We start from the raw sequence: 26,681 nt of genomic DNA, 5'->3' as shown, positions 1-26,681 counted from the left end.
CTGTATCAGCGTGTTTAATAAATTTCATTTCGATCCGATTTTCCACCTTACTGCGCTCTTTTCAAGGTTCTTGAGTGTATGACCTCAAAATTTTAGTGGGTTATCTGCGCAGAAGTAACTTGGATTTTTATGGTCCTTCCCATTTCATATTGAAGAACACAATCAGCTTAAATTAATGATTACAGAGCAAGCACCTGATCCTAACTAATACCATCTTCCGTGGAGATCCAGCTTTCCTGAACCGCTCCACCTTTGAAAGAGTGCTATGAAAAAATAGCCACTAACACAAGTCTTGCCAGATAACATGACAAACCACCGTTGAGCACAGACCTGCGACTTTTCTAGATCTTGCTAATATCGATCGTGCTACTCGCATTCAGCTAAATTTGGTTAATAGCTTCAGTATGCTAGTTCCTTTCTCAACCCGTCAGATGCTCTTGCACACGTTCGTGTCCCATCTCTATTGGGTTTCTGGAAAGATGGATATTATGAATCATGTATCTTAGATGTTTATAAATTTCGTGATACAACAACATTCTGTGTTGAGTTAGGAAGCAGAACACTACATTTATCATCCAAGAAGACCAGCAGCGAGTGACAACATAATACAGAAACTCAATCTGCCATCTGCTCACCACTACCATCCAAACTCCACTAATTTATGTGTGTTGGTTGTACGAAGACCTTAACGTTGTATCCTTTCCCTTACGACTGCTAGCCCAGCGAGGTATGTAGGAGTGATTGAACTGGCTTTGGAGAGTAGGAAAGTGTTATTGGCTACCTGAAACCTTCGGACAGATAGGCCGTGCCTGGACAACACAACTGAAAACAGTAACACCACAAAAGGGTAGAGTCCACATGTGAGTCTCGGTCATACATGGCTATGTACACTCTGTATCCGTAGCTAAGTATGCCAACGTATTCGTAGGAGATTTAACAAGGTAGGTTGCGAGAAGACAGAAGTTTAAAAAGAAATTTGCAACAATATCTGGCCGGCAACGGACGTGGATCTTTTAATGGCCTTCTTTATTAATCTGTGAATTTAAACGATGTGTTTTAGGGGTTTAGGAGACTCAACAATGTTAACAGCAGTCCGTGCATCGGTTGGTGGAATAAACTCGGTATACCTTCTTGTTTACTCAACATGAGTAACCACATAATAGTAGTGGATTAATGGGCCTGACTTTTAACCCACCGTAACCAACACCATAAAATATATTCTAAACTGTACACATATTAATCACAGTGCCATAGGAAACACCTGATATACTACTTGGAAAAATGGCTTCAACTAGGATGACCAGAATTCCGGTCATATGAAGATAACACAATACTTACACAGCAGGGACTGACAGTTGACCCTGAATGATTTTGATGTGAAAAAGTAGAAGAAATCCGCTCCCGAGTATCCAAATCAATCTAAAGCACAATAGCCAAATAAAACAAATAGTAAGCGAAGCAAACACCAGACTGAGACTCATAGCAATAAACTTAGGAAATGTAATTATATTTCGAAAGAAACACTTGTTCGACCGATTGTTGAGTACTGCTCATCAATCTGGGACTCTTATCGGATTGGCTTATTAAAAAGCATCGACTAAAATCCAACGAAGAGTTGTACGTTTCGTTTCGAGATCGTTTAGTCAGGACGACGTATTCTACAGACCCCAGTAGAAGACGCTACAAGAGAGGGGCTGTGCATCAAAGACTGGTTTACTACTGAAATTTCGAAAGAGTGGTTACCGGGTAACAAACACTCCTCGCACATGCGTCTCGCCAACTGACAACAGCGAGCAAATTCGAGATATTGGAACTAACATGGTTGTTTACTAAAATTCACTCTTCTTAATCGTCTTTCACCAATAGATCAGGGGAGAAAAGACATGTAGTGGTTTGAGAGGCACTCCGCCACAGGCCGGAATGCGGCTTGTGGATATGCAGATAAAGATGTCCATTCCATTACCGAAAAGTAATAGTATTAAGCAGCCACTGGAAAAAGTGGGACTACTCATTCGGAATTCTCTATGAATTTCTTTTTAGATTATGAGAAACAGCTTTCTGATATTAATCAATCTACCCTTACACTTTGTTAGGCCACTTATGAACGCCCTCTTCGATTTTACCATGGCTCTGCGAAGATTATGAAATTAGCAATCGTAGCTGGGTGGCTCGCAAAATCGTGAACACGAGTGTGAACCATGACTTTTATTTTAACGCTCTCGATGACCAAATTGAAAAAATATAGCTATAGCGATCTTACATAAAAATTTATTTCGATTTATTACTTCGTTTTATTCAATAAGTTTATCAGTACGTGTCAGGACATTCAGTTATTACAATAAAATTTATGTTGAAATATTAACGGTCAAATCACATCAATGTGACCTCCGCTTACGTTCGATGTCAACTTGCAATAGCGACTCAGAGACTGGACATTAAAATTGCTACACCACGAAGATGACGTGCTACAGACGCGAAAATTAACCGACGGGAAGAAGATGCTCTTATATGCAAATGATTAACTTTCCACAGCATTCACACAAGTTTGGCGCTGGTGGCGACATCTGCAACGGCTGACATGAGGAAAGTTTCCAACCGATTTCTGATACACAAACAGCAGTTGACCGACGTTGCCTGATGAAACGTTGTTGCGATGGTTCGTGTAAGGAGGAGAAATGCATTCCATCACGTTTCCCACTTTGATAAAGGTCAGATTGTAGCCTGTCGCGATTGCGGTTCATCGTATCGCGACACTTCTTCTCGCGTTGGTCGAGATCCAATGACTGTCAGCAGAAAATGGAATCGGTGGGTTCAGGAGGGTAACACGGAGCGCCGTGCTGGATCCCAACGGCCTCGTATCACTAGCAGTCGAGATGACAGGCATCTTATCCGCATGGCTGTAACGCATCGTGCAGCCACGTCTCGATCCCTGAATCAGCAGATGGGGACGTTTGCAAGACAACAACCATCTGCACGAAGATTTCGACGACGTTTGCAGCAGCATGGACTATCAGCTCGGAGACCATGGCTGTGATTACCCTTGACGCTGCATCACAGACAAGAACGCCTGCGATGTGTACTCAACGATGAACCTGCGTGCACGAATGGCAAAATGTCATTTTTTCGGATGAATCCAGGTTCTGTTTACAGCATCATAACGGTCGCATCTGTGTTTGGCGACATCGAGGTGAACGCACATTGGAAGCGTGTATTCGTCATCGCCATACTGGCGTGATGGTATGGGATGCCATTGGTTACACGTCTAGGTCACCATTTGTTTGCATTGACGGCACTTGAACAGTGGACGTTACATATCAGATGTGTTACGACCCTTGCCTCTACCCTTCATTCGATCTCTGCGAAACCCTACATTTCAGCAGGATAATGCACGACCATATGTTGCCGGTCCTGTACAGGCCTTTCTGGATACAGAAAATGTTCGACTGCTGCTCTGGCCAGCAAATTCTCCAGAGCTCTAACCAGCTGAAAACGTCTGGTGAATGGTGGCCGAGCAACTGGCTCGTCACAATACGCCAGTCACTATTCTTGATGAACTGTGGTATCGTGTTGAAGCTGCATGGACAGCTGTACCTGTGCACGGCATCGAAGCTCTGTTTGACTCAATGGCCAGACGTATCAAGGTCGTTATTATGGCCAGAGGTGGTTGTTCTGTATACTGATTTCTCAGGATCTATGCACCCAAATTGCCTGCAAATGTAATCACACGTCAGTTCTAGTATAACATATTTGTGCAATGAATACCCCTTTATTATCTGCATTTGTTCTTGGTGTAGCAATTGTAATGGCCAGTAGTGCATAAAGCCAGTCGGGTGGACGAGAGAAGCACTGCAGTCATTATCCTACTAAGGAAATGCAGCGATATACCTGACGTCCAAAAGGACATGATTATCTACTTTTTGGCAAAGGGTAGAAATATTTCCGAAACGGCTACGTTTGAGAACTGTTCAGGTGCAGCTGTGTTTAAATATGCTGTGCATGGAGAAGTGGCGCTATCAAAAAATGCCGCAAAGTCAGCTGTGGTGCACCACGGACCATAGATGACAGGGTGAACGACGGCTGCGGAGATGTGTATAAGCGAATATTGATTGATGTCCTCCTCGCCGTGTCCTGCGACAGCGACTCCGTCAGTCTTCTCTATCCTTCTTGTGGTAGGCTCGGATGTGGCTCGCGAATCCGAATTTCGCTTGGAATATCCTGCTGCATGAAGCACAGTGAAGTTGACCAGCAGAGTTGTAAGTATACGTGTAGACTGGCTTGAGCTGAGATTTTCGTAGCTCTCGTTTAGCATCCAGGTTCATTAGACGCTTTTGCTCGAATTGTTCGATGCTCTTATGTACAGTTGATCGCCACTCCGATGGGCGCAATGCTAGCTCCTCCCAAAGGTTGCTTGGAATGCCACAGGCTGCAAGGTGGCGTTTAATGGTGTCTTTATATCGCAGGTGTTGACCACCTTTCTTCCTCTTCCCGCACGAGAGCTGCGAGTAGAACACCGCTTTAGGTAGCCTACTGTCATCCATGCGTACTATGTGACCACTCCATCTCAGTTGATGTTTCATTATTAAAGCTTCAATACCAGCCAGTTTCACGCGGCGCAAAATCTCCGTGTTTGGGACACGGTCTTCCCATTTGATGCGCAGAATTGATCTCAGACATCGAAGATGAAATTTATCTAGCTTCTTAATGTCAGCTTTGTAACAGCACCAGGTTTCCGAGACATAGAGTAAGGTGGATAATACTACTGCTTTGTAGACTGCAATTTTTGTTTGTACACCCCTGGAAATTGAAATAAGAACACCGTGAATTCATTGTCCCAGGAAGGGGAAACTTTATTGACACATTCCTGGGGTCAGATACATCACATGATCACACTGACAGAACCACAGGCACATAGACACAGGCAACAGAGCATGCACAATGTCGGCACTAGTAGAGTGTATATCCACCTTTCGCAGCAATGCAGGCAATTCTCCCATGGAGACGATCGTAGAGATGCTGGATGTAGTCCTGTGGAACGGCTTGCCATGCCATTTCCACCTGGCGCCTCAGTTGGACCAGCGTTCGTGCTGGACGTGCAGACCACGTGAGACGACGCTTCATCCAGTCCCAAACATGCTCAATGGGGGACAGATCCAGAGATCTTGCTGGCCAGCGTAGTTGACTTACACCTTCTAGAGCACGTTGGGTGGCACGGGATACATGCGGACGTGCATTGTCCTGTTGGCACAGCAAGTTCCCTTGCCGGTCTAGGAATGGTAGAGCGATGGGTTCGATGACGGTTTGGATGTACCGTGCACTATTCAGTGTCCCCTCGACGATCATTAGTGGTGTACGGCCAGTGTAGGAGATCGCTCCCCACACCATGATGCCGGGTGTTGGCCCTGTGTGCCTCGGTCGTATGCAGTCCTGATTGTGGCGCTCACCTGCACGGCGCCAAACACGCATATGACCATCATTGGAACCAAGGCAGAAGCGACTCTCATCGCTGAAGACGACACGTCCCTCCATTCACGCCTGTCGCGACACCACTGGAGGCGGGCTGCACGATGTTGGGGCGTGAGCGGAAGACGGCCTAATGGTGTGCGGGACCGTAGCCCAGCTTCATGGAGACGGTTGCGAATGGTCCTCGCCGATACCCCAGGAGCAACAGTGTCCCTAATTTGCTGGGAAGTGGCGGTGCGGTCCCCTACGGCACTGCGTTGGATCCTACGGTCTTGGCGTGCATCCGTGCGTCGCTGCGATCCGGTCCCAGGTCGACGGGCACGTGCACCTTCCGCCGACCACTGGCGACAACATCGATGTACTGTAGAGACCGCACGCCCCACGTGTTGAGCAATTCGGCGGTACGTCCACCCGGCCTCCCGCATGCCCACTATACGCCCTCGCTCAAAGTCCGTCAACTGCACATACGGTTCACGTCCACGCTGTCGCGGCATGCTACCTGTGTTAAAGACTGCGATGGAGCTCCGTATGCCACGGCAAACTGGCTGACACTGACGGCGGCGGTGCACAAATGCTGCGCAGCTAGCGCCATTCGACGGCCGACACCGCAGTTCCTGGTGTGTCCGCTGTGCCGTGCGTGTGATCATTGCTTGTACAGCCCTCTCGCAGTGTCCGGAGCAAGTATGGTGGGTCTGACACACCGGTGTCAATGTGTTCTTTTTTCCATTTCCAGGAGTGTAGTTTGAGATCATGTGATTTCCATACTCGGTGATTAAGCTTACGGAAGGCTGAGGCTGCGCTGGCTATACGCGCTGCGATTTCCGTTGTCAGGCTGTTGTCACTTCTAATTTGGCTTCCCAGGTATTTGAAATTTGACACATTTTGCAATTGTTTGTTATTTATCTCAATACTGGAGTCATCTGCATTAAGACCTCTAAGTGGCTGTTTGCGAACTTGCCTCTTAGCGATGCTAATTGCTAAGCCAAATCTTCTGCAGGAGGCATTTAGCAGATTTATGTAAGTCTGAAGAGTTTCGCAAGAATTAGCCATCATGCATACATCATCCGCGTAGAGAATCTCTAAGATGGATAGTTTGGTTACGCGACTTTTTATTCTGAGGCGAGAGATGTTGAAGACACTTTTGTCTGTCCTTGTGTCGAGACTAATTTGATTACTACGGGCTTTGGTCGCAACTCTCATAACAACTGCGAAGTAAAGTGAGAAGAATGTGGGAGCCAGAACACAGCCTTGTTTTACACCACATGTCACGGTAAACTGTTCTGAGAGCTTGTCCCCATGGCGCATTTTTGCCATCATGTTTTCATGAAACTGCCGAATCAAACTGACAATTTTGTCAGGGCACCCAGTTTTCTTTAGTATGATCCAGAGAGCTTCCCGTGGGACACGATCAAAAGCTTTTTCCAGGTCTACAAAGCACATGAACAAAGGTCGATGTTGCTCTAAGCGTTTCTCTTGCATTTGTTTGACAACAAATATGGCATCCACTGTGCCTTTGTTTGGGCGAAAGCCACACTGGGTCTCTGGTAGAAGTTTTTCTGCAAAGTGTGTTAACCGGTTGTTAATTATGTGGGCAAGGACTTTTCCCGCTGCTGAGAGAAGAGAAATGCCCCTGTGGGAGCTGCAATCTGATATGTCACCCTTGCCTTTATAGATCTTGGAAATACAAGCATCTTTCCAGTCTTGTGGAATCAGTTCATACTCCCAAATCCGTAAGATCAGACCAAACAATGGTTTCTTGATGTTTGGCCCCCCATAATTATATAGCTCTGATGGCGAGTTATCTAATCCTGTTATTTTGTCATTTTTCAGCTTAGCCAGTGCTGAAATGAATTCATCGTAGGAAGGGGCATCCGCAAGTTGTTCCTCAACTGGCAGGTCTTCAAGCGCTTCTATGTGTGGAATATCGGTTGTCTGATGGTCGGGATTAAGAACGTCATTAAAATGTTCCGCCCACCGAGACCGGATGTCACTCTGTAGCGTCAGCCGACAACTTTTATCTTTGTTATAGACTGGTGCTATCTTCCCAACTCTTGGACCAAAGATAGTTTTCAGGGACTCAAAGAATCTGCCCGTTTGGTGTGTGTCGGCATATAACTGTATTTCATTTGCTTTATTTGCCCACCAACTGTCTTTGAGAGCAAGTACCTTCACTTTCAGATTGTAATGCGCTACTCTACGCTTGTTATCATCAGGGGTGGGGAGAGAGGTTCTGAAATCATTAATTAGCTTTCTGATCTCTAGATCTGAGTCGTCAAACCAGTCCTGGTGCTTCTTCTGAGGCTTTCCCAAGACTTCCGAAGCACAGCCACACAGTCTGCTAGCGTAGGCACTCCACTGTTCATCTACAGGGGCAGATTCAGATATCAAAAGGCCATCGACACCAAATTTTTCATCCAGTTTTGCTCTCATAGTCTGATCATTGGCCAAGATTTTGCAGGACAATTTAGTTGGTATTTTGTGTGAAGCTCGGCGTGGTGCCTTCAATGTTATCTTTAATATGGACCTCACGAGTCGATGGTCTGTCCATCCCTGAGCGCCTCTCATTGCACGTGTGACCAGTACGTCACCAAGATCTTTTGTTCGTACTATCACATAATCCAGAAGGTGCCAGTGTTTAGATAGCGGATGCATCCATGTCGTTTTATATTTTTCAGGCAGACGAAAATATGTATGTGTCAGACAGAGTTCAAACTCGGCACATAGAGTTAGAAGATCCAAACCATTCGAGTTGCATTTTCCAATCCCATGGCGACCGAGGACTCCATTCCAATCACTGAAATCATTCCCAACACGAGCATTAAAATCACCAAGTAACAGAAGTTTATCTGCAGAAGGAATATCCCTAAGGAAATGTCGGAGGCCTTGGTAGAACTTGTTCTTCTCTTCATCCGCAGATGGCAATGTAGGTGCGTATACATTGATCAAGTGAAGATATTTCTTGGATGCCAGGTGAAGTCTGAGTGTTATTATTCTGTCACTGATACCTTTTGGGAGTTCTGTTAGTGAACATGCCAATTTATTGCGTATGGCAAAGCCTACCCCACTTTCCGCCCTTTCAGTGGATGATTTTCCACTCCAGTAGTAGGTATAACGTCCGAGCGGTTCACATAACTGTCAAGAGTCACTAAGATGTGTTTCACTTATGGCGGTAATGTCGATGTTATATCTAGCCAATTCCCATGCGATAAGTCCTGTCTTACTCTCTGGGCACTGATTATGGTCGTTATCCTGTAAAGTACGGACGTTCCAGACTCCAATCATTAGATATTTAAGGTAACTGTTTATTTTATTATTTTTTTGACCTCATATGTTAGTGAACAAGTGACCGCAGTTTGCCACTTGTGCTGGATTGAGACGGGCTATGTTTGGGCCACCTGTTCTAGGCCCCTTCCCTGGATTAGGGAAAGCAGAGAGATCCTAAATAGGGCTGCTTTGTCGTCTGACGAGCTGCCGAACCAGTCCTCCCGTCTCTCACGAGTACCAGAACGACCATCACCGATTGACCGCCTAACGTGCAGAGCACCAACTAAGGTTCAGGCACACCAAACCCTTGCCTCACCATCAGTACTCCACCGCCGCAGGACTTTCAAAGCTCATAGTCCATTGAAACTTTGCCGGAGTCATCTGCGCGTGAAGGTATTTAAAGTGGACAAGCAGTTGCGCAGATGCAGATCCACTCTCTCGTCCTCTGCCTCTGGTTGGCAGTGGATCGTAGGGCCGATACGACTGGCAAGAGGCAGGGGATGTAGTGAATGTCCATATGCCACTGGAAGTATCCTGACATACGCCCTTAAGGCACATCACAGGTGCCTTGCTTCGTCGGTACAGAAGCCGTGACTGTTTACCAATCGATATTACCCGCCTCCTACACCGATGAAGAGATTGACAGAAGAAGGAAAGGGAAGGGACTGGAAGGGAAAGGGAGGAAAGGACGGTAGGTCGTGCGAATAAACGTGCTACTGTTAATCAACTAACCGGCCAGATGAACCAATGTGCTATCAATAGTGTCTCCTCAATGACCATTCGGTGAACGGTGCAGCGTATGGGTCTCTGGAGCAAGTGTCAGGTTCATGCACCCATACTGACTGCTGTTCATGGGCGACGAAACGTGGAGTTTGAATTCCAGTGCCGGAATTGGGCATCCCTTTAGTGGCGACATCTGGCCTTTTCAGATGACAGATGGCCGTTGGCGTGTACAGTGTGAAACGTCTGAAAGGAAATTGGTTTCAACAATCGTCGAAAGCTTGCAGTCAAGAGAAGGCAGTGTTATGGTCTGGGAAATGTTTCCTTGGCATTCCCTGTGGTATCTCGTCATATTGGAAGGCATAATGGATCAAGAGATATATGCATCTATCCTTGGGATCCCTATCCTCCCGTACATGCAGTTTGCTGTTCCTCGACACAGAAGACAATGAATGTTCTTGCTGCTGTTTGCCGCTGATCCGGCTGTTAGGTTCCCTGCAATCGTACCAGGAGGTGGCGTGAATCAGGCAACTGTCCTATGCGTCCTCCATCGACATAGGTTCCATTCCTGTTACATCTCCCTTCATCAAGAGAAGCATAGAAACAATTATAACAATCATGTTAACATCTGTACATAGGCATTCAGAGAGGATGCTTCAGATATAGCATATATATATTGTATAGTGATGAAGGCACATTTTCCAATGATGGCCAGGTAAACCACGGAAACATTCACTATAGGTACGTTGGCTTTGGTAGGTGGAAATTCAGCGTCCATGCAGTAAACATGTGACGTGGGATAGTGAACCATCAGATCATAGCCCTGTTTTTCACAGATGGAACACTGAGTGTGCACATATATTGCAGTCTCCTAATAGACCATCTTCCACAGATGCTAAAGGTGTTTCTCTATAGACTAATAGGACCCTGTGGTCCCAACATGATGACTGTCCAGCCCGTAGTGCACAAAGTGCTGTAGCATGTCTTCACAAATTATTTAAAAATCGGTGGTGCGGACACAGAGGACCAGTACCTTGGCCAGCCTCTTGCCCAGATTTGTCACCTGTGAAATTTTTTCTATGGGAGAAGGTGAAAGACGTTGCTTACAAGAACATACAAATATCACCAGATGGTATGCCATGACGTATTACTGCAGGATTCTCGGACGTCTCCGCTGAGATGCTAGCACTTGAGCAGCAGTCGTTACATACCAGACTGGAAGCGTGTATTGCTGCTACCTGTGGTCATTTTGAACATAAACTGTGGTGGCCAGTTGAATCGTTACTGGGCAGACTCCAAATAACTTGTGTATGCACATGTGTTCTTCTTTAGGTGTGAGAACTTTTCAAAATACGGTATCTCGTAAACGACTCCCATTAGCATTCTGCAACAAACAACATCGATAATCGCATTTGTTAATGTCAGTGTGCATTACTTCATTTAAAAACCGTATTTTTGTACAAAAATTTACTTTGAAAATATTATTACAATCTGTTGACTGGCAAAGAATACGAGCTCCAGATCACCAACCCATTCTGTAAAAACCGAACATCAGTAGCAGTGTCCATTTCCGCAATATTTGCGGTGCGAGTTTTAGGTGATTCACCGTATATATATATATATATATGACATGTGGTTAAATTTATAGAATGTTGTTGTTGTGGTCTTCAGTCCTGAGACAGGTTTGATGCAGCTCTCCATGCTACTGTATCCTGTGCCAGCTTCTTCATCTCCCAGTACCTACTGCAACCTACATCCTTCTGAATCTGCTTAGTGTATTCATCCCTTGGTCTCCCTCTACGATTTTTACCCTCCACGCTGCCCTCCAATACTAAATTGGTGATCCCTTGATGCCTCAACACATGTCCTACCAGCCGATCCCTTCTTCTAGTCAAGTTGTGCCACAAACTTCTCTTCTCTCCAATCCTATTCAATACTTCCTCATTAGTTATGTGACCTGCCCATCTAATCTTCAGTATTCTTCTGTAGCACCACATTTCGAAAGCTTCTTTCCCTTCTTGTCCAAACTATTAATCGTCCATGTTTCACTTCCATACATGGCTACACTCCATACAAATACTTTCAGAAGACTATGAACTAAATTTGCATGGAACAGTGTACAATCTAATTTAACTGTACGCAAAGTCACTAAGATTCAGTTAACACCATGAAGTAGAACAGCTGATAGATAACTATACATTACGATGTTTTATACATAGAATAACAAGGTACAGATATCAATAATTGATAAACAAAATAAAACTCTTGCTAGAGAAAAGAACAGACCAGTGTTAAGATTACTGTTGTGATGAAATATTGTAACAGTTACGGGTAGATGATATATTCATTGTCCTTAAACGTCATATTATTAATGAAAAGCACACCACAATAAACTGACACTGATACACCTGTAATTTGTTGTCTAGAAAATTGATGTTGCACTCACATCAAATTCCACTGCTCTGCTGGATTACAGCTATTCAATGTACACGAATTACATTTCAGAAAGATGAGGGCTGTACAAAAAACTGTAGTTAAAATAGAACATTTGGTGATATTATATACTGTGGACAATTTGGGTGCTTATGAAGTATGGGATTTGTTAGTTGTTAATGTGGCTGTGCTAGGTAGCCCAAGTGGGGATTGAAGCAAGAAGCAGATCGTATGTATACAACTCGCTACTGGAAAATGCTGGATATTATATGTAATATGTAGGTTTATCGACAGTCACTCTTCAGTTCTTTTCAGCCCACAGATAATTATCTCTAAGATGCAACAGTCTTGATAGAATGATAAGGGATGTGGAAATCAGTTCGTCAGGAGGCTTACTGGGGTCGTGCTATGTTGCTAATAGAACAAAAACCGGATATAATGATGATACACGTTTATTGCAGTTAGCCATTCGGAGGTGTGGCAGGCAACAACTACAATCTTCCAGAGGTTTTGGCTTACTAGTATGGACAATCATCATCATTGTAAAAGAACCATTTGCTGGTAGTGGGCTAGTGATCATATTGCTATGCTACAGTCATTCCACGCATGGAATGATGAATGGATAATAGTGGAGAGAAGAAAATACTAAGCTCGATTTATAACTACGATATACATTGTTTGACCGTACATAGACACAGACTCACCCACACTCGTATCTGGAGGGTTTTTATATTACTAAAAAGCGATCACACAGTAAGGAGTTGGCAGTTGTCAACTCACATAAAATAGTGATGGTTGAATGGCTGTAGTTGTAGTGTCAGGGCGATCTGAACAGGTAGGAACGTGACACTCGAACTTAAAGTTTTTTAAATGGCTCTGAGCACTATGGGACTTAACTTCTGAGGTCATCAGTCCCCTAGAACTTAGAACTACTTAAACCTAACTAACATAAGGACATCACAAACATCCATGCCCGAGGCAGGTCTCGAACCTGGGCCGTAGAGGTCGTGCGGTTCCAGACTGTAGCGCCTAGAACCGCTCGGCCACCTCGGCCGGCAAAGTTTTTTAAATTAACTGTATCATGCAAATCTGTTTACATAATGTCACCTCTTCATAATTATGACAATATTTTCCTAGGTAATAAGTCATAGAACACTGTGGGAGAATAGACAGGTATGCATCGTATGCTCATGGTCAGAGCTACTTATCAGCTCATGTAACAAGGGAGAAAGTTCGCCTTCCAAAATGGTTGATTATCAATGTCTTTTGCCTAGTTTCCCAATCAGACGGACTGTAGCAAATAATAATCAACTGTAAATCACAAAATAGTATCAGATGGCTGCTTTCAAACTTTGTCAAAGGTGTATCTTGTGTATACGAAAATTAAGGAAACCTTTAGAGAAAAGATAAGCAGTTTTATGGATATCGAGTGTTCATACTGCAGGCTACTACTAATCAAAGACGGGTAGGCTGAAATGGGGACTATTTAGAAGAGCTATGTAATCGAAAGAAACTTGAAATCAATGTCATAGAAACGGAAGAGGAAATGGATGAAGAAGTAGTACAGTAAGGAGATTTTGGCAGAGCACTGAAAAACTTAAGCTCCTGGAGTAGGCGATATTCTCTCAGAATTACTGAGGTATTTGGGAGAGCATAACCATGAGAGAGCTATATCATGTAATTGAAACGATGTACACAATGGTCGAAATACTCTCAGACTTGTAGGGGAAAATATTAGTCGCAGTTCCAAGAAAGACAAGTACTGACACGTGTGTATATTATCGAACCATGACGATAATAAGCCATGATTTAAAATATGAAAACGAATTAGGAATATTTACAGATGACTGAAATGGCAGGTCGATGTATTATGTGTAACGGACATGCCTGAAACTCCGGACTGTAATAAGGTAATTGTGTGTGTGATGTCATGGCTAAAAATAAGATATAGGTTTTTTCTTTTCTTTACTACCTTTTACTCCATAGATATATTTTTGATGATATAGAATATTTGTCATTTGGTGTATAGTGTTGAACATGAAGTATGTATGACTATATTTACTGTGCTATTTTCTATACGAGTTCCTTACGTAAAGATTTCGAATTTTTTCTGATCTTTCATACAGTTTTGTTATATGTATTGTGTGAAACGGAATGCAGTAGGCAGACGTTTTGCAAGACTGTCGAGCGAGAGAGGTATCGATAGTTATGGGGTCGAACGGTGTGTGGCAGACAGTCGCGAATGGCGCATGGGCGTGGCAGTACGGAAGCAAGTGCTGTGTGTAGTAATTGTGTGCGTTTAAGGCGATATTAATAGCGTACTTTCTTGTGTTACACCGGTTTCAAATTTGACTTTGTGATAGATATTTTACAGGGACACTGTATTAAACAAACGCTGTTGGTTTTTATGGAATGGTGGTTGTGGCAGTGACAATGCACTCGTGAACGGACAGTATTGTCGACGGTTTAGAATGGAGCTGCATTACATAAACTGTAAATTTGATACTGCTCATTTTCTTGACTACGATATATGACGTTGTAACTCTATCGACCTTTTGAGGATCGTTAGACTTTGCACTAATGATGCAAAGAATGAGATTTGTACAATATGTAGTGTATAAGAGTGTCTGCAGAAGACAATACTCTTTGACTATGTGAAGTTCGATGTTTATATGTAATTAACAAATGTTTATAATATTATTTAAGTAACAATAAATATTGTTTCTTTAACTATGTATAATTGTTTGTAAAGTGATGTCAACACCAGCTGAGGGCTAAGGTTAAATATAGGTGAAAACCAGACGTTCTGGTACACCGGGAAAGTTGGATAATTTTTGCTGCTAACGGAAGCAGGTAGGAGAGGGGAGAGGTGGACGGAGGGCAGACAGGCGCAAGGCACTGTTGAGGCAGGTGACGAAAGCAGATGCACGCTGTAACCCGCAGTATCATTTAAACAAAGGCAAAAGTGTAACTATTTAATAGACGTGTGTGAAGGGGAAGTGCTAAAGTACAAGTTTGCAATGCTTTAGAGGAGATATAGAATTACGTCTGCAACTTTCCTGGATGGGAAAGATCTAAGGCATCCATTCCTTAGACCGACGCAGATCCCAGGAAAGTCAAAGTCATAATGCGCTGGTATAAGTCGCATAATTCGACGCCACGAAGGCAAGTAATAATATCCGTCGTTGCATAACGGTACGTGCCTTCAAAGCAGCTAAATCTCCTGCAACTGTACTCACGACGACAGTACTGAAATTTAGCGTCCATAGTTCTGTATACGAGCAACGTTGACAAGTTTTTGTATGTTTTATTCAATAATCATTTTATGGTTTTTTAAACGCAAAACGACTCATTTAACCTAAAGTGTTCCAATTAGGGATCCTTTACTATTCTCAAGAGAAAGAAACCGAGAATCAATTGGTGTGAATCATTATTGCGCAACTGAGTGTTTTCTTTCAAAGTAAATTTAAATTATCACTCAAGTGCAGCAATTAAAGTAAATGTGGAGAATTGCAGATTGTACTGAAAGAACGAAAAGTAAATACCAATTCTACCTAGTGTGTGAACTTGGTTATTGGGACCTTCTGTCTAAGAAATTACATAAAGTAACCATTTCAATAAACCTTAGAAAAACCAAGTAGAAAACCTTTTCCAATCATTTCGATGTTTACAAAAGTATCGCGAAATATTTCTTGTGTATAATTCATGTTTTCAGAGGCAGTGTTGCTGATCTTACCTTCAGAAGCATAAGAAGGCATTATTGTCGTTCCGGTGTTGTTTTCATGGTCCAAAACTGTCTAAGTGTGTGCGTGTGACGTATTCTGGAAGCAGTCATTATTCAGCTGTCTGTGTGCTTGAGCCTGTTCCTTCAGTGATAGAAATTATTAAAAGAGAAAAAGTTTTAATAAGAACCAAAGTATAGTAAAGACCAGATTTGGTGAATTATTAGAATAACGTCAATCGATTCGTTCTTTTGGCTGGCGACAGTGTTTTTCAGTATTATTATCACACGCAAGAAGTAGTTTGACGGAAAGGAAAAGCTACAACCAAGACCATACGACAACTTCACATTTGGCCGAGCTTTATCCGATACCTGGCATCTGAGGTCACTAGCCGTTGTTAACGTGGTAGTTGTGTTTAAGTGCTTCAGTTACCGAAGCTAGAATAACATCTGAAGTACTAAACGTAATTGCAAGAGGAGAAACCATGAGTGTTGTAAGCGCTTACACATCCAAACTACAGTTATAACGCATGCTGTAACACTGACAGCCTGTGTGGAAACTGTGAATTGTGATGCTACGTAAGTGACTGTTTTTGCGGGAACAGTGTTATCGTGAACCATGAATGTTAACTGTATTTGGGCTGTCTAACATCCCAATAGGCAAATTACAGCAAATAGAATCTTAATTTAAACAAGTCATGTGGACTGTGCCAAACAGTCGTGTGTGAAAGTTGCAGTTGAACTAAAACCACCTTCAGGTTCTGCATGAACTGTTACTTTGTTACAGCCTACGAAAAATGGATGCTACGCAAGTTACTACCACCGCCAACCGAAACAGAATGTAAGGAAAGGAGGATATATTAATGCCAGGGCCCGACTGGATGAACTTGCAGGATTCATATCAGCAACTTCAAACTGCTTCTACCGCCTTCGCCACATCACGCCGACCCAGAACAGATAAATCTCGAAACCATTCCACTCTCCGAGAAACACAATTTCAACCACTTTAATTTCTTTCTGCTTAGTAATAGGCTATCTCTTAAGGTTTCTCTCTGTAAATAAAAGTAGTGTATTGCAAAGGCTGTTCACCTTCAGTGATTGTTCACCCCACCACTAACAGTAGTTATTGCCATCATTTATTTGTTTTTGCTTTTCAGTGTATTTGTACTAGTCGTTGCGTGGGTTGTATTTGTCTTTTGGAAGGGTGTGCTTCGATGTCTATGTACAGTAGCTTAGAGAGGAGAATTTATGTGTTGTACAGTGAAACGGGCCAGGCATGCAAGTTGAGGTATCCGCCACTGAAGTTATTTACACCGAACAATTACAAAGAACTATCTTATGCGCCATGAGTTCAAGTTAGCGTATTGGAGGGAACTTTGAATCTGACAGCTGTCAAAGTACGCCACTTAACGTCACATTTCCGGTCATTCATGTTTAGATACAAATTTATCTGGGTATAACTGTTACTGGTAAGCAAAATTACACTATACTGTGTGATTATTCATCAAATTAGCCTCAGAGTGTTATATTATTTTCCACTATCAAAGGATTTCGTTATCAGAATTTTAATAGGATTGGGAAACATTTCATATAGAGGTTTGCTTTTGAAGCTTCCGCAAGTAAAACTGGTTCTTAGGGTTTATACAATATTAATTTACTTCATGCACTTTTTCTTTAAACATTTTCTGATTACAAATTCACGGTCATAGTAAACCTCCAGGAACCGCTTTCTTCGCATGTTCCACAGATGATTTCATAGTGTGTGCATATTGTTTCTGTCTACTCATGCTGTGCTTCCTCCCAGAAATCCTTGGGAAAGAAAGAGGAAAAGAACCTTGTTGCTAGTAAAATAGGAGACATGCCACTGGTGGTACACACGGTGTTCCGAAACAAGTGTAGCCATTTAAACAAGGGGATAGTATGAAGAAAGGGATCATAACGATGATAGAAAGTTCTTTTACTATTACTTTTTGTTGGCTGCAGTATGCATCAACATTCTTTAAAAAGAAACAGAGTGAGTTGGCACAGTGGTTAGCACACTGGACTCGCATACGGGAGGACGACGGTTCGAAACCACGTCCGGCCAACATGATTTACGTTTTCTATGATTTCCCTGAATCGCTTCAGACAAATGCCGGGATGGTTCCTCTGAAAGGGCGCAGCCGACATTCTTCAAATTCTCTCCCTAATCCGATGGGAACGAAGGCCTCGCTTTTGGTCGCCTCCATAAAGTCTGGTAACCAGCCAACCGACCAACCAAACAGTAAATACCTTTTGGATACATTAAGAAGCAGACAATTTCCCTAAAAAGTTTCACTTTTAACAAACTAACACAAACATGAAAGTAAGATATTTAAACTATCAAGCTTTATAACCTGTATTACTTCATAATTGAGCCGCATCATTGCAAGGCTGACAATCGGATAGCAACTTTAAGTACATTAATCCATAAAAGCACTATACTGCACTTATTTAATTTATATGTAGTATACTGTTCCATTTTGGCAACTGAGGCGTTTTGTGACGTTAAAGGCTCAGACGATAATTAAATTTTTAATGAAAATATTCGTCTTTGTGGACAATTTCCCTTGCTTTAATGTAATTAAATATACACTCGACCTCTGTCTTCCTAATCTACTTTTTTTGTCCTTTATCGATGTGGCAACCGAAGAAATATTTTATTTTTAAACAATGGGGATTCGTTTTATTGTTCGCATGGGTTTGTTCTTCAGGAGGCCGTTGTCAGACTAAGACTGCAGTTAAATTACACAGCTGCAGGCTATTATGATAATTAATACTCGACCGCCCAGCAAAGCTGCCCTGCTGCTATTTGGACTTTAATCTGAAATGAAAACGAAGATACAAGATCTGTGAGATGGAACGGTGTGTACCAGGACGTACTTTGTGAATCATCCTCAAATAGCAGTTACAGATACTCCTCACAAAGCAGTAATAGTATGGTACTATTATAACACGTGTAAACATGACTTTGAATTAAAATTCTGCTTCATATTTCATTCACTTTATTTTCATGAGGGTCAGTGTAATTGTGGGAGCCATTAGCGTATTACTATCATTAAGTACTGGATCCTTTAAAAGGAAATATATTTAGAGCGTACTATGAGTTTCAAATGTCAGATAGCATTGACGCATGAAACGAACAGAAGAATTAGAAAAATGTTGAAGAAATTCGTTCGTGGCGTGAGACTTCAAAAATCTGTCACAGATCTAAATATCATTATGCACGAGAACAACGAGGTAATAAGGTGAGACACCAGAGTTTTGTTAAATTCCTCATTGTCTTATAATTTCTTTCGGAGGTATCTCATATATACACTAAAAAAATTTGGAACGACCAACTATTATCTTATATTCAGCTAACACAGGGAAATACAAGACTGAAGATAACATCATGCTTGAACACATGAACAGCGTAGTCCTAGGTTATAATAAGAGCCTCAGACAGAAGGCATGTATTAGAAATCAAGCAGTGAAATCGGATCACAGATAGAAAGCAGACATTAATTAAATAAAGCTCCAACAAAATACATTAAAATTAGTATTTCGTGTATAATGTCGTCTGGAGAACCAATCGGATCAATAAGGACCTCTACTGTCAAATAGTTGTTTCAAGTAATTGACATTTTAGATTAAGAGAAGGCTAATTAAGTGTGAGTGAATAAATAATTTTATGTTCATATGACAAGACCATTAGGCCGCTAAACTATGTAAAGAGTGAATGTTTCTTTATGAATCCTTAGTGAATTTATGAAACACAGGTAGAGATAACGAGTGATTGTAAGGTCCTTCGAACTGACGCAAGGAATTAATTTATTTACAAAATAGGGTGCAAAGAACAATGAAAAATGTATTAATGCAGAGTTTACGTTAAAACTAAACTTTCGAAATGATTCTTGGTTTCGATAGTAAAACGATAATAAGAAATTAGTGTCCCCGACTATTCTAAGTAGATGATATAGAGAGTTGAAAAGAGGGTGTATCCACTTACACCCTGTCAATAATATTCTCTTCCAGAATAAACTTGTGTCTCATAGTCTACTTCGACAGGTAATGCAGTTTTGTTCTGTATGCAATCAATCAACTAATTTGGTGCGACTCGCTACGAATTGCTCTCCTGCGCAAACCTCTTCGTCTCAGAGTAGCACTTACAATCTACGTTGTCAGTGAGGTTTTAGGTGTGTTAAAATCTATGTGTTTCCCGACAGTTTATACCCTCTACAGTTCTTTATAGTACCATGGAGGTTATTTCCTGATGTCTTAACACATGTCCTACCATTTTCTTTCTTCTTCTTCTCAGTATTTTCCTCAAGTTCCTTTCTTGTCCGATTCCTCGGATATCTTCCTCATTTCTTATCTTACTAGTCCACCCACTTTTCTACATTCTTCTGTTGCACCACATCTGAAATGCTTCGTTACTCTACTCTCCTGGTTTTTCAACCATTATTGATTAAGGACCACACAATGTAGTACTCCAAACGCGTATTCTCAGAAATTTCCTTCTCAGATGAAGACCTATGTTTGCTACCAGTAGACTTCTCTTGTCCAGGAGCGCCTCTTTGTCAGAGCTAGTCTGCTTTGTCTGTCTTCCGAGCTTCGCCCGTCATGGCTAACCTTGATTCCAAGGTAGCAGAGTGCTTTAATTTCGTCAACTTCGTGATCAACAGTATTGTTATTAAGTTTCTCCCTGTTCTCATTTCTGCTGTATCTCATTAAATTTGTGTTTTTCCGGTTTACTCTCATTCCTTATTCTACACTCATTAGACTGTTCTTTCCATCCGGAAGAACTGTAATTCTTCTTCGCATACAACGGGGACAGCAACTTCATCAGTGAAGCTTATCATTAATATCTTATTATCCTGAATTTTAATTCCTTGGTTATATTCACTATTGGAAACAGTGAATATTAGAGGAACTTTTATTGAAAATGCAGAAACAATGGAATAAAGATATGAAACATAACATCCATCGCAAACTTGTCAGACACTTAATGAAGATTATTACATAAACTTGTCTTACATAATAGTTTTATATGCCAGTTTGGCATGAGAGTTTAATATCGAGATTTACTGTCGAGTCATAGAATTATTGCATGCATGTGTGTGTGTGTGTATGTGTGTGAGAGAGGGAGAGAGAGAGAGAGAGAGAGAGAGAGAGAGAGAGAGAGAGAGAGAGAGTCCGATAGCAATTTCCGATATCGCGCACTGACCTGTATTTACGTGGCGAGTATGGTCCTAACGGAGCAGTAGAACCCTCCGGATTAACTTTTCCATACAGCACGTCGTTAATAAATAATTGTGACCGAAGTGCATAATTTTGTGGGCTACAGCAACATTAGCTATGTATCTTCCCACGGAAATTATCACCCAGACGAGAAATGGAAATTTCTTAGGCGACGCTAGCACTGCTGATATAGAATAGCACAGTAGCTGCTTATAATATTTACAAACGTGCCTTATATTGTGAACAACGAGTGACATTTATTGATCAGAAATTAAATGCCTGCTTTGATTCTCCGGTAATATAATGGTGCTTCTTCCGGAGATGGTTGCTTTTCCTATCATTAGGATGCATTATAAGTCAATTAATCTTCAGTATTAACAAAAATTACACTCTTTCGTATGAGCAGATTTATTTTGGGGTAGGAATTATTGTAAATCATTGCGTGTAGTCTCCAGGTTTAAGTAGGAGATAATCTTCACTTGTTCAAATAACTTATGGGAATGCAGTCGAGTATGTCGTCGACAAGCGCCATTATTTCCACAGGGCACACCCTACCACTTTAAAGATATAACTGTAGCAAATAAACGCTGTACATGATAATTTAAGACGTCGGTTATCGGAGAAACTCCGGGATGATAAAACTCACACACGCTGTAAACACTACCGCCATCACAAACCGAAGATGAGCGATGTCAGAAGTTATCAGTAGTGAAATTAATGATCATCGGATGGGGTAGCATTAACTCAGGCTCTCTGTTTTCTTTTTCCAGTAGACAGAGCAGGATTCCATGAAGAATTTTAACAGAATCCACCACATCTATTCATAAGATTACTTACTAATTTAATTTCAACAGCTTCCTTAGTAACACTATCTCCATAGCTGGAAGTACATGCTAGAATCTCCGTGTTGTTGTATTTGATAGGATGGCCGCGGCCAAGATAACGTTCTGCCGTGGCGTATATGCTCGTCTGTTTGATGTTTATGCTTAGTAAACTGGTCCTTCACAGTCCTAATAGTCAGACCAGTATATGACATGCCACAACTGCCACGAAAATGCTAGAGGTCCGGTTTACGCACACCAAGATCATGCTTTACGGAATATAAAAGGATCCTGATCTTCAAATCACATCTTATGCTGACTCAGCATATTGCAGAATCGATTCTGACCACACAAAAAGTTTTGAGAGAAAAACTAACAGCCTCCTGAAGAAAAGTTCCTTGCCTTAGTAGACCATTAAAAGTCTTAATTCTTACTGCGTTGTTTCTCTGGTTTGTGTGGCACCCCTAAGGTCTATAAGGAAGGGGCCACTCTTCTTTCAGTTGTAATGTTGGTGTTCCGACACCTTGCTACTCTGTTCAGTCGTATGGTAGGTCGGTGTGACCACCACATTAAGAATTCGGCCGATTTCTCACAGCGATTAGTGGGATCATGTTTGAATGACTCTAATATTCCTTTATGTTATGACGTAGTCTCTCTGTTCACTCGTGCTCCTCTGCCTGATTCGTTACAGTTGATTGAGATCAGGTTTGGTGCAGAATTAACGAACAAATTTCGACATGTTTAGATTCTACTTACTTTTTATTCAACAACCAGTACTTCGAACAGACAAATGTTAATTGAATTTGAAGTCCGTTTGACACCTGTTATTACCAACTTCGAGGGACTACCTTGGAGTCGGCGGCTTCGAATCATGGGTGATATTTATTTCTTTTTTTCATATATGTAGACGATACTCTTCTTGTTTGGCGTCATGACAGTGAGAATTTGAACGACTTTTTAGAACACCTGAATTCAACCCACCCGAATGTTTGTTTTACGGTTGTGGCGCAATAGGATGACTGTTATCCCTTCGATGAAGTGTTATGTGTTGGTAAGGAGAAAGGTTGATGGTCCTTAGGGGCATGCCTCTTATAGCAAGCCACTCACACTGACTTGTAGCAGCAGACTGATAGTTACTATCATTCGGCTACACGCGTTTCGTACTTAGGTTGACAGGGCTCATGCCATCTAGGACGCTGAGAGTTTGTCAGCTGAGTTAGCCCATCTGGAAGTCATATTTCAACACAGTGGTTACTGCGCAGGACTGATCAGACGCACCTTGCGCTGTCGACCACTTTGCATCGTGAGAATGGTGTCAGTACCCAAGTAACACCAAAGTCTACAGCCTTTTTTCCATTAGGAGGGAGCTTTTAGAACAGGATTGATCGTAGTTTGCCAAATTATGATGTGAAATGTGCTTTTCGACCACCATCTAAGATCAAGTTCTGTAAAGGATCAGGTTTCATGAACGACTATCTTCGTTTGCGTAAGGGTGGTTTCTACAGTATTCGTTGCAGTTCTGACGTGTCATATATCAGGGCTGTCGAGGACCGGTATACTGAGCATAAGCGTTACATACACTTACAACAGCCGAGCAAATCCGCCACTGCAGAACATTTTCTTGGTACCGTTCGTCCTATGGAATAAATCAACACGGAGATTCTGACATGCTCTTCTTGTTATTGGGGTAGTGTTATTAAGGAAGCTGTTGAAATTAAATAAGCAGTAACTAATAAACAGAGACGGTGGTTTTTGTTGGAATTCTGCATGGAAACCTGCTCTCTCCTTCGTCAGAAAACAGGGGAGAGAGGTATTGCTGCCTCATCCGTTGATTATTAATTTAACAATCGATAACTTCTGATATCGGTCATCTTTGGTTTACAATGGCGCTAGAATTTACAGTGCATGTAAGTGTTATCATCATGATGTTTCTCTGAAAACCAAGGAGTTAAACTCTCCTGCACAGTTCTCACATGCTGTGATTATACTTTAAAATTGTGGGGTGTACATTTGCCCAAACAACGGCGATTCTCGACGAAATTACGCGGCGCTATTCCCGTTAGTTAGTTAAATGTTGTATACGCCGGGAGAAACTCGGGTCTCACCAATTCCAACTTGTCTCGACGTTACCTACTTGGATCTGCTATCTTAACAATACAGAAAACAATAGCCTGGTGAAGCCGGAACTTACTTCAAGTCGCCTTTAATAACACCAGGAAGGCTACTCCAGTTAACTTTCCTGCAATATAAATATATTACCACTACCAACATGCTCACATGTCCCCCAATGAATACTCCGGGACAGAGAGGTATGACATATAAATCATTATACGGTGCGTAACCTAACAATCATGAACTCCTTGTCACCAACTCCTCCCTAAGATAACGGTAGTAAAACTGCCATGCAACATGAACGTCTGAGACTGCTTCACCAAAGTCATCAGAAAATTCTCTGCCGTCAGCAACTACAGCTAAAGAGACCGTTTGATTTTTAGATAATTTCTAGATAACGCATAAACGTTAAGGAAGATAAATAATTCAGCTTCGTAACCGAAACTTTTTGCAAAACTTAACAAAACTGATCATCTGTAGCCTAAGAATAAAATTCAAAATTATAAAAGAATTATGTGAATATGTTTTACTACAATATTAAGAAATAGTTGTTAATACACCGAAAGACTTCCCCGTAATCTTCCAATATTGAGGAATTTTGGCACCCTATTGAAAGGAAAAATGCAAAAGCTGAACATTTTTCTAAGTAACTTAGAAAGTTATTGTAGCGGTTACTGACTTACACATGTTACGTTAGCTGAACCGGATAATGGTGTCAGGGGACAATCGTCTGTATGGCTACACATAATCAACGATTCACTTCAGTAGAAACAGACTTACATTAATGAGCTTAATATTGTTTATTACACGTGAAAATTTAGTCGATCAGGTGAATAACGTCATAAGTTGGTTCCATTACAGTGACATAATTTATCTTGAAATATAAGATGAAAAAAGTCTACAAGTTTCAAACTACTCACTTAGGTGGTTGGTGGGCGTGGCGCGACGGTCATAGGCACTCGTAAGAAGCCCATCCAGGATCTGAAGTTGGTCCATTCTTGCGCACAATCTAACAACAAAAGGAGTGGACCATTAAATATTACAACTGCAAAGTTGTGACTAACAAATGATGAACAAATTTGATAAACACATATTTTCGAGTGCATGACTATGGAAAAGCACGAGATAGGCTTATTTCATTTGTGTTTTTAATCGGAAACAAAATCTTGTACATTCTTCATTGACGGATTTTTAAGACATTGTACTTGAAAATGGTTCGAATGGGTCTGAGCACTATGCAACTTAACTTCTGAGGTCATCAGTCGCCTAGAACTTAGAACTAATTAAACCTAACTAACCTAAGGACACCACACACATCCATGCCCGAGGCAGGATTCGAACCTGCGACCGTAGCGGTCGCTCGGCTCCAGGCTGTAGCGCCTAGAGCCGCACGGCGATTCCGGCCGGCTGTACTTCAAAGTTTGTAAATTAAAAGGAAACCATGTGTATAAAACGCAGTCTCCATACCTATATGCCGATTAATTTCAATACTCATTTATCGTACCTCGTGTTGTATATCTATTATTTCCAAAACTGGTCTTGAATGCACCATCAAATACCAATAAATTCCAGATATATTGAGTTGGCGAGTGACAACGTTGTACATGCATTTCCATTAGTTAATTATCGAAGCTGCTTGAAATGACAATGTATCATATACAATTTAGATTCTAGTACAACTGTACATTATTACCATCAATATACTTGGCTAATGAGTTTTGTGTGTCTCATTTTAACAGCACTCTTCTTTATGTAGAAAAGGAAGTGTCCTGACTGACAGACTGACCTGACTGACTGGCTCATCTTCGGCCACCCCAAACCTCTAAGAACGGAAAAGTGAAATTTGGTACAGGTGAAGATCTTGCACTTTCGACGTCTTTTAAGAAGGGATTTTTCGAAATCTCAACCGTAAGGGGATGAAAAATTAATGAAGGGATTTCTTGAAAAATGTCGCTTTTAAGGCAATTTTCAAGCTAGACCCACAGAAATTAATATTTGGTTTCTCGGTCCCAAATAAAGAAATACGTGTTTCATCATTTTTATAAATTTAATCGCATGGGGATTAAATAAAGGGTGAGGAGAGTGTAGAGTGCGAAAGCTTTTTTTAATAGAAATCGCTATTAGAAAACAACAGAAGTATTTTTAAGGCTACGTATATGAACATTGGTATTTGAGTTCTCAGTTGCAAATAAAAACAAACGTGTGCCAGTGTTTCTGGAAACTGAACCCCCAAGGGGGTGAAATTGCTGATGAGTTTCTTTAAGAAAATATTTTAATATGAAAGCATTTTTAAAGCTTAATCTATAAATATTTATATTTGGTTTCCCAGTTAGAAATATTTAAACAGGTGTTTCACTGTTTTCGGAAATTCGACCCAAAAGGGGTTAAAATAATGGTGGAATATTTTACGAAAATTTTCCATTGCGAAAGGATTTTTAAAGCTATATCATTGAAAATTCATGTTTGCTGTCTTGGTTAGAGATAAAAAAATACGTGTTTCACTGTTTTTGGAAATTCAGCCTCTAATGAAGTGAAATAGCGTCAGACTCATACATTGACTCATCATCGGTCAGTTCAAACCACAAAGGATAGACACTTGAAGTTGGGAGAGAATATGGCTCTTATGTTTTAGGCATCGCTTAATTTGTCCGAAATAGGGAATGAAAGCCTTTTTGAAAGTATGTCGCTATCAAGGGAATGTAGAAGCTAAAACTATGAAAAGTGGTATTCTGTTTCTCAGTCCACAATAAAGAAATACGTGTTTCAGGATTTTCGGGAATTCGGCCACTAAGGAGGTAAAACAGTGGGTGAAACTTTTCTTGAAAATAAATAATTACTAATGAAGTACTAAAGTATTTTAAGGCTGCATCTGTGGGAACTGGTAATTGACTTCCCGGTAAGAAATTAAA

At 41.5% G+C, this 26,681-nt stretch overlaps 1 protein-coding gene across 1 annotated transcript in view; it reads right to left on the bottom strand.

The window, feature by feature from the left end:
- Window positions 1-26,681, bottom strand: part of LOC126474444 (glycine receptor subunit alpha-4-like) — a 724,913-nt gene that overhangs the window by 376,855 nt on the left and 321,377 nt on the right. The window contains exon 3 of the mRNA XM_050101915.1: window positions 24,693-24,781. Coding sequence (XP_049957872.1) covers window positions 24,693-24,781 — 89 coding nt within the window. The remainder of the gene's footprint in view (window positions 1-24,692; window positions 24,782-26,681) is intronic.

Source organism: Schistocerca serialis, chromosome 4 (assembly GCF_023864345.2).
Source record: "Schistocerca serialis cubense isolate TAMUIC-IGC-003099 chromosome 4, iqSchSeri2.2, whole genome shotgun sequence".
Lineage (NCBI taxonomy): Eukaryota > Metazoa > Arthropoda > Insecta > Orthoptera > Acrididae > Schistocerca > Schistocerca serialis.
The sequence above is the reverse complement of the archived record's forward strand: the minus strand, read 5'-3'. Positions and strand labels throughout refer to the sequence as shown.